The following is a 13,236-nucleotide window of genomic DNA, read 5'->3' as shown; positions in this document are numbered from 1 at the left end:
GGCGGGTCCAAAATGAATGTTTTGTGGAAGATATCTGACATTTGGTTCCCACTTCTAACAAGGCTTGTGAGCCAATAGTATAATGGTGTTAGTATCACGTGGTACCTCTGTGTCGTCAGCGATCAAGTTGCCAGTTAGTCTGGAAAAAATGGATAAATGACTGCAAGATAAGTGAATGTTTATCATGGGACATTATAGCACATATTTAATCCTTCAAACAACAAGTAGGGAATAATGTACAGCAAGCCGGTCATTGTTGTAAAAGAAACCCCGACAGGGCGATGCCGCAACGCAAATCGGAGGTGTCTCTTCCACAACAACGACCCGCTAACTGTACATTATCCCGCTTATTACACGGCTACTTACTTAAGAAATCAATCATTTGACACAAAAACGGTCCGCCAGAGTCCGACATCAGAACTGCGCCCATAGCAACGGTCTGTTATACATAGCAACGGTTTGCTATAAAGAAATAACAGACGGCAGAACAACATGATTAACCGATCAGAATCGAGTATTCAACAAACCTGTGTAATAATGACAAATATTGTCCAGAAACCCTCACAGGTACTGCATTTAGCATAAAAAAATATGCTCAAATCATAACATGGCAAACTGCAGCCCAACAGGCAACAACAGCTGTCAGTGTGTCAGTGTGCTGACTTGACTATGACTTGCCCCAAACTGCATGTGATTATCATAAAGTAAGCATGTCTGTAAAGGGGAGACTCGTAGGTACCCATAGAACCCATTTACATTCACCTATCTTGAGGTCAGAGGTCAAGGGACCCCTTTGAAAATGGACATGACAGTTTTCCCTCGCAAATATTTAGTGCAGGTTTGGAGCATTATTTAACAAGCTAGTATGACATGGTTGGTACCAGTGGATTCATTAGGTCATTAGGTTTTCTAGTTTCATGTGATGCCAGCATCTTCACTCTAGCCTTAAAACTGAGCCCGCTACAACCTCCTGCGTTAATGCGTTAAAGACATTAGTGGCGATAAAAGGAAAACGCATTATTGTCACGTTAACTTTGACAGCCCTGACGTCGTCAGGGGGTTGAAATATATAGCCAAACTGAAAGTTGAACCGACGTCAGGTCGTAATGTATATGTCGTCTCAATGTGCTGTCTTCAATGTGCTGTCTTCAATGTGCTGTCTTGGGAGCGGCAGTAGCTCAGTCCATAGGGACCTGGCTGGGGAACCGGAGGGTTGCCGGTTCAAGTCCCTGCATGGACTAAGAGCTGAGTGTGAACTGGTAGCTGGAGCGATGCCAGTTTGCCAGGTGCCGAGGTGCCCCCTCGCTCTGACATCTCTCCGTTAATGCATGTATATAGGTCCTGTTTGTGCATGTGTGTGTGTACTTCGGGCCTGTGTGTACTAAGAACTATGTAAAAAAAAAGAACAGAGTGAAAAAATGTAATTTCTCCTCGGGATCAATAAAGTGCCCTTCTTCTTCTTCTTCTTCAAATTTTAAAAATTATTCAATTTCTATATCCTGACACGTTTTGTGAATAACTGTCTTGCAAGAATTTCACCAATGCTGATGTTGACATCTGGGCTAAGCACAATTACCTACTCAATTTAACTTTTGAATGTAAAATAATAATCAATTAGGCTACAGAAAGAGGTTACAGCTGTCTGCAAACATAGCATTTACTGTTTTAATATTGGGATGAGTTGTGTTGCTAAATTTATACAAGCACACACACAAACACACACACTGAGGCTATTTCCAGCTTTCCCAGTTGAGCCAGTGAGGTCCAGCTAAATCTGTAGGCGCTGAGGAGGATTGAGTTACATGAGAAGCTCACGCCACTGTTGCAAAACGTCAGGTCTGCCACCGTCCGGTGCAACGCGTTTCCACCACCGTCACCACCGAAACTGACAATCTGAACTCGATCAGGTACTGTGACGCACTGAAAATACACTGTTAATCTGCATGACGTGTGTGTGTGTCTGACTACTGAGAAAAGTTACATCATTGTAGCAGCTGAAGGTGTTGAGTAATCTCACTTATTTTAACACCGGTGTGAGCATTGGATGATAAACAGTTTAATCAACCCACTATTTCAATTTATCAGATGAAGCTTGGACCCGTTGTGTTGTTTGAAATTGAAATCTATAGTTTTGAGTTATAGGAACAACTCATAGAGTTCAAAAGACTCTTTAGCTTTGACCGCGTGGATATTTTCAACACGTTCTCATCCCAACTCGTCACATACTGTCGCTTTATCAGAAACCACTTAGTTAAGTTTAGGAAAAACATCATCGTTGGGCTTAAAATGACTACGTTTGAAAAAAGAAAGTGAAATTTCACACATACAGACGTAGGCACAATTGTTGGTACCCTTCCGTTAAAGAAAGAAAAACCCACAATAGTCACTGAAATAACTTGAAACTGACAAAAGTAATAATAAATAAAAATTTACTGAAAATTAACTAATGAAAATCAGACATTGTTTTTGAATTGTGGTTCAACAGAATCATTTTAAAAAACAAACTAATGAAACTGGCCTAGACAAAAATGATGGTACCCCTAGAAAAGATGTAAAATAGTTTGACCATAGGGACATATTAAACTAAGGTGTGTCCTGTAAATAGCATCACAGGTGTCTTCAAACTTGTAATCAGTCAGTCTGCCTATTTAAAGGGTGAAAAGTAGTCACTGTGCTGTTTGGCATCATGGTGTGTACCACACTGAACATGGACCACAGAAAGCTAAGGAGAGAGTTGTCTCAGGAGATCAGAAAGAACATTATAGACCTTCATGTTAAAGGTAAAGGCTATAAGACCATCTCCAAGCAGCTTGATGTTCCTGTGACTACAGCTGCACATATTATTCAGAAGTTTAAGGTCCATGGGACTGTAGCCAACCTCCCTGGACGTGGCCGCAAGAGGAAAATTGATGACATATTGAAGAGACGGATAACACGAATGGTAACCAAAGAGCCTAGAACAACTTCCAAAGAGATTAGAGGTGAACTCCAAGGTCAAGGTACATCAGTGTCAGATCGCACCATCCGTCACTGTTTGAGCCAAAGTGGACTTAATGGAAGACAACCGAGGATGACACCAAATCATAAAAAAGCGAGACTGGAATTTTCCAAAATGCATATTGACAAGCCACAAAGCTTCTGGGAGAATGTCCTTTGGACAGATGAGACAAAACTGGAGCTTTTTGGCAAGTCACATCAGCTCTATGTTCACAGACGCAAAAATGAAGCATCCAAAGAAAAGAACACTGTACCTAATGTAAAACATAGAGGAGGCTCGGTTATGTTATGGGGCTGCTTTGTTGCATCTGGCACAGGGTGTCTTAAATCTGTGCAGGGTACAATGAAATCTCAAGACTATCAAGGCATTCTGGAGCGAAATGTGCTGCCCAGTGTCAGAAAGCTTGGTCTCAGTCGCAGGTCATGGGTCCTCAAACAGGATAATGACCCAAAACACATCTAAAAACACCCAAGAATGGCTAAGAACAAAACATTGGACTATTCTGAAGTGGCCATCTATGAGCCCTGATCTAAATCCTATTGAACATCTGTGGAAGGAGCTGAAACATGCAGTCTGGAGAAGGCACCCTTCAAACCTGAGACAGCTGGAGCAGTTTGCTCACGAGGAGTGGGCCAACATACCTGTCAACAGGTGCAGAAGTCTCATTGAGAGTTACAGAAATCACTTGATTGCAGTGATTGCCTCAAAAGGTTGTGCAACAAAATATTAAGTTAAGGGTACCATCATTTTTGTCCTGGCCAGTTTCATTAGTTTGTTTTTTAAAATGATTCTGTTGAACCACAATTCAAAAACAATATCTGATTTTCATTAGTTAATTTTCAGTGAATTTTTATTTATTATTACTTTTGTCAGTTTCAAGTTATTTCAGTGACCATTGTTGGTTTTTCTTTCTTTAACGGAAGGGTACCAACAATTTTGCCTACGTCTGTATGACACGAACAGCGGTCTCCTGGATGAAAGCCTTGTGTTTGTTGGATCTGTATACCTCCCCTCCCGCCCGCCCACTTGCTTGCCCGCCCGACCTGTGTGCCTTTCGTTTTCGCTCTTTAAACTAGGTCACCACACTCCCCGACCACTTCCTCTGAGTGTTTAATAGTGAAGCGGGTGGGTTTACATTGTAGTTACTTGGAAGCCCGATGCGTCTCTCACAGAGGGCCTTGTGTGTCGATATCACACGTCACCGGGTGTGACAAAACGGCGGTATCTGACGACCTGCGAATGAGAAATATTTTATAGAAACTAGATGATGCAATGATCTGAAGCACATTAGAATAAAAAATCTGCTTGTTTTGTTCTTTGCTCAATGTGAATAAAAATACAATAATATATAAAAAAGAAAAAACTCTTGTGCCTTCAATTGCTAATAGTGGTTGTTCACTTTTGTTGTGCTGTAAATATGTTTAGTTATAGTTTGCATTTGACCTTGAATTTGAAATGAATGCTGTACTAAACACCATTAAACCTTATTTTAACTGATCTATCATATTAAACCACTATTGAGTGAGAGTGACATGTCACAGATTAAGGAACTAACTGTGGTTACAAAACAGACTCTGAAAGTACTGCTGAGCTTCTCACGCTTGTTTCGAAACTGTCCTGTCTGTATTGTCATTATGTGTGTGTGTGTTTCAGATGGTGGTACTAGATGTGTTGATAATAGGGGGCGGCCCTCATGCCTTGACCCTTGCTAGCCTGCTATTCAACCCTGACCCTGATCCAAACTCAGACACCGGACATGACTCTCCGCTCTCCTCTTCCTCTTCCTCTTCCTCCTCCTCCTCCTCCTCCTCCTTGGACCCCTCGACGCCTCAGACAAACCCGGAAACATCCAACAATAAACGCTGCTGTGGCAAGAAGAGGAGGAGGGCGACAGCTGGTACTGTGTGCTTCAGATTTCGGTGGTCACAGATTTTGGTGTAACACCAGCAGGAATGAGTTTTGTATTAACTTGATAATCAGACTTCATTCATTCATTAAATTTGAATTATAGTCTGATCAGGGCTGCACAGTGGTGCAGTGTGTATGAGTTTGAATGTTCTCCCCGTGTTAGCGTGGGTTTTATCCAGGATCTCCGGCTTCCTACCACAGTCCAAAGACATGCAGGTTAATTGTTGACTCTAAATTGCCCGTAGGTGTGAATGGTTGTCTGTCTCTATGTGTCATCCCTGTGACCTGTCCAGGGTGTACCTCGCCTTCGCCCAATGTCAGCTGGGATCGGCTCCAGCCCCCCCGCGACCCTGAGTAGGATAAGCGTTTGCAGATAATGAATGAATGAATGTAGTCTGATCAGATTACCATTCAAACTGACCTCCAGGAACCAGGAACCTGTTACCTCACAAATACAACACTTCTTCATTTAGACATGTACGTGACAATCGACAATCAAATGGACTTCCTGTGTGGCCTCACAGTTCAGTTGTTATGCGGTTTGTGTGATTAGACTCTGCAGGCCTGACACTGGAGGAACGACTAGCAAAGTCAACCATATCAGAGAAGGTCGACTGCCCACCGATGAGTCTCCGAGTGGTGGATTCCTACGGAGAGTGGACCACTCTGTGGGAGAGCCAGTTCACCGCTCTGAACATCCCTCATCTACGCTCACACACACTGGTGCACACAGACCCCCTCAATAAGGTAGAAACACAACACTACTTCCCCTGAAGTAGAAGCAAGGATAGTGCTTCTACAGTATGAACATGAATAAGCATGTGTGTGTGTGTGTGTGTGTGTGTTTCCTTTGTCAGAAAGCGCTGCAGGAGTTTGTTTTAAAGTCTGATCGTTCAGCGGAGCTTCACAGTCTTCCAGACCAGGTTTACATTCTGGACAAAAACGCGTTTTTCAACGACATGAGGCTCGGCAAGAAGGAGAGGAGACGTCTTAACATCACCTCAACACTCAACAAGAGTTTATCCTTCAGTCTGCCAGGAACCAAACTAAGTGTGGATTTCTTTAAAGATCAGGTTGGACATACTGTATATTTATGTGTGTGTGTGTGTGTGTGTGTGTGTGTTCTGTGTGGTAAATTTAATGTCACAATTTACTGAATAAAAGAGGTTCCCAAAAGCTGCAAAACTGCATCTAAATAACCGTTAGTGTAGTTTGATTGTACTTTTTCTTGAATTTTAAATTACAGAAAGAACAGATTACACAGCCCGTTCTCATTCCCAGGGTGTTAAATACTGACGCTTTGTCACGACCATTGGTGTTCGGTACCGTCGCACGCGGCACCCTTTAGCGCTGGTATGAAACGCACCGAGCAGCAGTGATGGTACGTGTCCACAGCGGCATTTTTTATCGCGAGGGATCTCCTCGCTTCCCAGAATTGGACGCTCGATGGGCTGCCACTAGACACAAGGCACTCAGCACCTGATTGGATGAACGCTTTCCCTTGTGAGCTGCTGCTCCCAGCTTTCAAAACCAGAACCAATATGGCAGTTCATTTGGAAACTTTCTTCTCTTATATTATGAAAATGTGTTTCTGAAAAAATTTGAGGCGAGAAATAAACCATGTAGTTGCTGAATCTGTCTTTATTTTAGGTCGACAACGTTTAGTTTAAAAGTTTCTAGAAAGTTTCCAAGTTGCGAGTTGCACCGGATGCCCCAGATTTGCATAAAGAAGACCTCAACTTTGTGCAAATGAGGAGCGGGCAACATGATGGTCCGTCTTTCAAATTGCGCCGCCACACTACCAGAATGCATTGCACGGCTGCTTCCATAGGGTCGAGGTGGGTCGGCCCAACAAACACAAGGCTTTCATCCAGGAGACCGATGTTCGTGTCCCGTGTTCTAGTTTTTTCCTAAACCTAACTATAGTCGTTTTGCTGCCTAATCCTAAATTGGCGCCATATAGTGGTTTTGATGCCGAAAATAAAGTGACGCAGTGACGCCAAGGGCTGTGACTCCAAGGGGCGGTATGTGACGAGTTGGGATGAGAATGTGTTGAATTACAAGATTGCATTAAACAATATATTAAACAATGCTCCTAGCATTGCGTTACCTCCAAAATAACACAAATAACTATCTATCCGTGACTCGTTTTTAAAGATTTATGTCTTCACTTACAGTAGATGGCAAAATATTTGCAAACGTTATCCTTTAACCTGCATGATCTCCTAAATCTGAGTATTGCTATTTGCTGAGTTGTTGAATCTGAACATGCAGGTGGAGAGATACAACCTGGACAAAGTGCTGGTGAAGGGAACAGTGGAGCACATCACCCCAGTGATGGAGGACAAGGCCGACTGGATAAAAGAGGGTGAAGCCATGAGAAGGACTGAAAGGAAGACAGTGAAGTATTTTCAAGTCCAACTTCAAGAAGGCGTCATCCTAAAAGCCCGCCAGGTCGTTATGGCGACAGGTCCAACCCGTGCCCAGATGGCAAACATCCCTTCATGGGTGAAAAGCATCGGAGAGAGCTACCCAGAGGAGCGTCTGCAGCACACGGTGCACCTCATGCACCACCTGCCAACTGCTCGGCAAAGACTTCAAGACACAGATAGTCAGAGACAGAAAGAGACTTTTCCCACTCAAGGTAAGTCAGCCTTCTTCCTCTGAGGGTTATGTAACATCACAATAATCAACCGATTAGGCTGTTGTCAGGCTATTAAATAGGCGTTATCGGTTGCTATAAGCACCATAGATGTGGGTCAATAGGGGCCTACTACACCCACTAGTAGGTTTTATCATCTATTCACATGGTTGATCACCGAAAGAAGGTATGAAAGAACACAACAGCGACCTCTAGCGACTGTAGTAATTACGACAGAAGCGGAAGTCAGTCGCTGTAGTATAGACAGCGTTAAACTTCAAATGGGGTGGAGATCGGGGGCGGTGGACAGGACACAAAATACAGGGTTTTCACCCAAGAGGAAAGGGTTTGCATCCTTTGTAGTTGTCTTTGCATTCACAAGTTTAAATTTCACTTTTGAAACATAGTTATTTTAAGCCAAAACATGATGTTTTTCCCAAAACGTAACTGTGTTTTTGTTGCCTAAACTTAGAAGAAACCATTATATTTGTGTTCAAAATGTAATGTTTTGTCCAGTTTTACATTGTGTTAGAACCTGTTGCTTTTAAGTTTCGCTTTCACTTTTACAACATATGATGCGTAGTAGGCCCCAAATGGCCCACATCTATGGTGCTTATAGTGATAACGCCCATTTAATGGCCTGATAACAGTCGAATTGGGTTAATACAGAAAAGCTTTGCAGGCAAACAGTGTTTAAGCATTTGTCCGAACATGTAATGCCCCTTTGCTCGTGTTTTTTTTGCCAGAATATACAATAATACTTTGCTTTCACCTGAGGTTTTCGTGCTTTTTCACACTTCAGCAGCTATTTGACCCCCCATCATCGCTGCAACATTTTCCTTTACAACTACTGTATGTGTGTGTAGAAGTGTGTGTAGTGTGTACGGCAGGGCAGAGAGTAATGGTAGTTGGTGGAGGTCTGACCAGCGCTCATGTCGTCTCAATTGCCCTTCAGCGAGGTGCCAGCCATGTGACATGGGTCATGAGGAAGCACCTCCAGGTCTAGTGCCAGTGTGAAACTGCATGTGGAGCAACCATAACTGCAGATATAGCCGTCTGCCTCCAACACTCGTATCAGTCCTCACTGTTTCTCCTGCAGTTGAAGCAGTTTGATGTGGGCGACGTGGAGAGCCTGGTGGGTCGTTACTCCCACGTGGAGCACGGCATCAAGATGGACGGCCAGGCCTACCTACGGCAGTTCTACAATGAACGGAGTCTCCACAAACGGTTGGCGATGATTCGCCAGGCGAGGAAAGGAGGGGCCGTCACCCCGGAGGCCTACATCCACCTACAGCCGTTCATCCTGAATGGACAGGTGGACGTGAAGACGTACTGTCAGGTGATGGTGTATGTGCAACCCATAGGGTGTAGTGAATGAGATGGTATGTGGGAGGTTTCAGCCCGCTCTCATTCCCAGGGCGTCAAATACCGACGCTTTGTCAGGGCCGTCTGTGTTCGATACCGCCGCACAAGGCACCCCTGAGCGTCGGTATGAGATACACCGGGCTTTTCATTAACTAGAATCTAAACCCATCCACGGCAACAGTAAACACTCAGAGAAAGTGCTGTGGTGACGTAGTTTAAAGAGCAAAAAGACACACACCGGGCCAGCGGAAGGGGAGGTGGATGGGTCCAACAAACACAAGACTTTCATCCAGGAGACCGCTGTTTGTGTCCCATGTGTCATGTTACAATCAGTTGTTCATTCGTGTCTCATGTTCACAACGTTCAGTTTCATTTTTATTGCACAAACTAGTAGTTTTTAGCCCTACCATGTTGTTTTTTTCCAACTACAGTAGTTTTATTGCCTGAACCTAAGCATGTGTTTTTGTTATATTCACAACATTAAGCATGTACGTGTTAACTGCGACAAAGCGTCAGTATATGACAAGTTGGAATGATAATAAGGGCTGTCAATTGATTAAAATATTTAATCACAATTAATCACATGATTGTCCATAATTAGTCTTCACGTCCACCTGTCCACATTTTTTATCTGTCCAAAATGAACCTAATAGGGAGATTTGTCAAGTATTTAATACTCTTATCAACATTGGAGTGGACAAATATGCTTGATTTATGCAAATGTATGTATATATTTATTATTGGAAATCAATTAACAATATAAAACAATGACAAATATTGTCCAGCAACGCAAATCGGAGGTGTCTCTTCCACAACAACGACCCGCTAGCTGTACATTATCCCGCTTATTACACGGCTACTTACTTAAGAAATCAATCATTTGACACAAAAACGGTCCGCCAGAGTTCGACATCAGAACTGCGCCCATAGCAACGGTCTGTTATACATAGCAACGGTTTGCTATAAAGAAATAACAGACGGCAGAACAACATGATTAACCGATCAGAATCGAGTATTCAACAAACCTGTGTAATAATGACAAATAATGTCCAGAAACCCTCACAGGTACTGCATTTAGCATAAAAAATGCTCAAATCATAACATAGCAAACTGCAGCCCAACAGGCAACAACAGCTGTCAGTGTGTCAGTGTGCTGACTTGACTATGACTTGGCCCAAAACTGCATGTGATTATCATAAAGTGGGCATGTCTGTAAAGGGGAGACTCGTGGGTACCCATAGAACCCATTTTCATTCACATATCTTGAGGTCAGAGGTCAAGGGACCCCTTTGAAAATGGCCATGACAGTTTTCCCTCACCAAAATTTAGCGTAAGTTTGGAGTGTTATTTAGCCTCCTTCATGAGTATGACATGGCATACTGTAGGTTTTCTAGTTTCATATGATGCCAGTATCTTCACTCTAGCTTTAAAAATGAGCCCGCTACAACCTAAAAATCGCAAGTTGCGTTAAAGAAATTAGTGGTGTTAAAACTAATTTCGTTAATGCACTATTATTGGGTTAACTCCGACAGTCCCTTAATGATAACATGTCGGAATGTCATGCAGGTGAGAGAAGCCAGCTGGTGCTACAGGAGCCAGGCCTGGAGTCTCTCCCTCAGCACTGGGAACCAGTGGACTGGAGATGTGATCTGGCTCGCCACCGGCTGCAAACTTGATGTCAAACAGGACCCGCTGCTTTCTGAGGTGATGAAGGAATTCCCCGTTCAGGTGGGTTGGACATACACATGTAGAGATAAGAGCAATGTATTCATTCATTCATTCATTCATGATGTAACCTGAACTAGGCGACACTAATAGATGCATAAAATGTGTCTGGCTGTTCCCTCTATGAAGGTGATTGATGGTTGGCCGAGCATATCAGAAAGCTTACAGTGGGCAGCCGGGTGCCCGCTCTACCTGATGGGGCAGTACACCGCTCTGCAGGTAGATCTTTTACAGAGGCTTCTGGTGTGCAAAAATAAGTCTCAACAAGAATCTGTACAATTATTTTACAGACTACATGTCCTCTATGTTTTTTTCCCCGAAATACAGGTTGGACCTCATGCAGTGAACCTGGCCGGCGGACAGGCCGCCAGCATGCGGATCGCCAAGGACATCATGCGCCGTCAGCAGCAGGACAACACAGAGGCTTCTGAACTGAGTGGAGAGAAATCTAAAACAGAAGAATATATTCAACAGATGCAAGGCCTGTTATGGCTTTAATGTTGCTGTTCAGCCTGAAGAACTAAGATGCACGTGTGACGACTTATGTCTGGCCAATGTGGCCTTGATTAAATGGATTGCACTTGAATAAATGCTTTTTTGGGAACTATAACAACTCTTATGTTTTTAAATAAACAAATGGTCACATGGTCATAATTCCAGGTATATTCACAAAAATGTAATGACATGACTTGTGTTGTAAAGATCCCTGTTTTCTTTCATTTTTTTCCACTTCCTTTCCTCACCTACCTCACTTCCTTTCCTCGTCACTGATTGGCTCTTGTTTGTCACCCTTATTAACCTGATTTAGTTCACCTCCTTATTTAAAGACTGCTCTCCCTTTTACTCACTCTTTTCCACCTTCATATGTAGCAGCAGGTCTGGTAAGAGGAGTTTCTTAGTTACTCTTAAGTTCCTTATGTCCATGTTAATTTAACTGAGAATGTTAACTTGTCTCTAATCTTATATTTTGTTTGATATGCTACACCAGCCCATGTGTCTTGTGCTCCTTTATATTTATTAATGCTACTGCTGTTCAGATGATTGAAAATTCCTGGCTTTGCTTTCTGATCCGATGCCCAGGATGATCAACTTTCATACTGAACCTCCATGGCTGTAATTGTAGTAGTGTTAGCTGGTCCACCTTAAGTGAGCCTGATCATGTTCCAATGGTCACCAGGTGCAGCTCATTGATGCTCCTCTATTATGCACACACCAAGTAAACTCTCAGGCTGCAAAGACACTGTCCCTCATTCCTGTGGTGAGTTGATTTGAGGTTTTTATTTGAGCTGCTTGTTTCTTTATTTGTGTGTGGTCTAGAGCGCTGACTGATTTTGTTATAGGCTAAATTTCCCTGTGACCTCCAGCACACTTCCTGGGTTGTGGTGACTGAAAATACACACACGCTCTTTTGCAGTAAAACTCTCTCATATCTATTCAGCGGTTTTGTTCTCAGAAATGTTGTTCTCCTTTTTGTTCTTCTCTTGCAGTGCTGACTGTCTCTCTGTGTTGTAAGCCGGATCTTGATCCAGGAAGGTGGGTCGGAGGTCTGTTTAAGCCGGGCCTAGCACGCTGAGTAACCACTCCTATTGTATAGTTGAGTGTTTGCACCTTGAACTTAAGTTTTGTGTAAATAAATTAAACCACTCTTTTGCTTTGGTCTAGACTGGGCCTTCCACTAAATGTCCCCGGCTTGGTAGACGGCGACCCTCCCTCCTGAAACAGTTCTTACTTTACAAAGGGCCCCCATTGTATGCTTGTATATTGCTCCTTGTGGCAATGTTTTACATGGTCTTAATTGTTGCAAACATAATTAACATACCTTTTTATAGTAATGTTATTGGTTGGGTTTTTCTAATATTAATAAACATGATTATTAACCTTGGAAAACTGTGTCTCTGCCCTCTATCTCCTTGTGTTGCCAGATCAGGGACAGTTTTCAGTCCAATCACAACCTGCCTAATTCAATAAAAACCAGCCAAAATCATAACCTTGCCAGAAACCTGTGTAAAACTTAGATGCACAATAAACACATAGCATACTAGACTTCATATCTGCATCATATAACTAAAGATAAAATGTTAGAGAAATGGGCTATTGCAACCCACAAAGAGTGCAGTCAGACAATCAAATACACAAGATTCAAGATGTTTATTGTCACGCCGGTTAAACAAGTACAATTGTGTGAAATGCTTTTTGCTGGGAAGCTCCATTAAAAATTAGTTATATTACAATTATAAAATGTACTTTATGCATATTAAGAACATAAATTCCCATGTCCATGACGTCATGGTAAGTAGTTCCTCAGTTCTCCCTCATGATGATTGAATATAGCTCATCAATCAAGTATTTCTCAAATTAAATTAGTCAATAATGGGAGTGAGTGGACACAATGAAGTTTACAGAATTTTTATAAGTGTTTTTGACATTAAAATGACAGCTTGTTAATGTTAGCACAATATTTTCAAAACCCTGCCAGATGTTGACGAGCAGCCCAAATTTCATCTAAAAGCCCAATTTAATCAAAAGTAGCCCAATTGGGTGGAAACCAGCCCAATCTGGCAATACTGTGGTATGGGTTAAAATGACTGTTTGAGATGGT

The 13,236-nt window shown here is 42.6% G+C and overlaps 1 protein-coding gene across 1 annotated transcript; it reads left to right on the top strand.

Annotated features, from left to right (window-relative positions):
* Positions 1–1,796: 1,796 nt before the first annotated feature.
* Positions 1,797–11,247, top strand: zgc:113276 (uncharacterized protein LOC553748 homolog). The gene is made up of 10 exons (XM_037756929.1): positions 1,797–1,907; positions 4,652–4,895; positions 5,460–5,653; positions 5,764–5,979; positions 7,181–7,550; positions 8,414–8,547; positions 8,647–8,886; positions 10,479–10,640; positions 10,767–10,856; positions 10,965–11,247. The coding sequence occupies exons 2-10, from the start codon at positions 4,652–4,654 to the stop codon at positions 11,133–11,135; spliced, it is 1,821 nt and encodes a 606-aa protein (XP_037612857.1). The 5' UTR covers positions 1,797–1,907; the 3' UTR covers positions 11,136–11,247.
* The last annotated feature ends 1,989 nt before the right edge of the window (positions 11,248–13,236 follow it).

The sequence above is a fragment of the Sebastes umbrosus genome, chromosome 2 (assembly GCF_015220745.1).
Source record: "Sebastes umbrosus isolate fSebUmb1 chromosome 2, fSebUmb1.pri, whole genome shotgun sequence".
Classification (NCBI taxonomy): domain Eukaryota; kingdom Metazoa; phylum Chordata; class Actinopteri; order Perciformes; family Sebastidae; genus Sebastes; species Sebastes umbrosus.
Note: the sequence above shows the minus strand (reverse complement) of the source record. Positions and strands in the feature narration are given on the sequence as shown.

Coding starts and splice junctions, on each gene's coding strand:
- zgc:113276 (XM_037756929.1), top strand. CDS start 4,652: ATGGTGGTACTAGATGTGTTGATAATAGGGGGCGGCCCTCATGCCTTG. Junction 5,980..7,180: donor TGGATTTCTTTAAAGATCAG/GTTGGACATACT, acceptor CTGAACATGCAG/GTGGAGAGATACAACCTGGA. Junction 10,641..10,766: donor TGAAGGAATTCCCCGTTCAG/GTGGGTTGGACA, acceptor CCCTCTATGAAG/GTGATTGATGGTTGGCCGAG.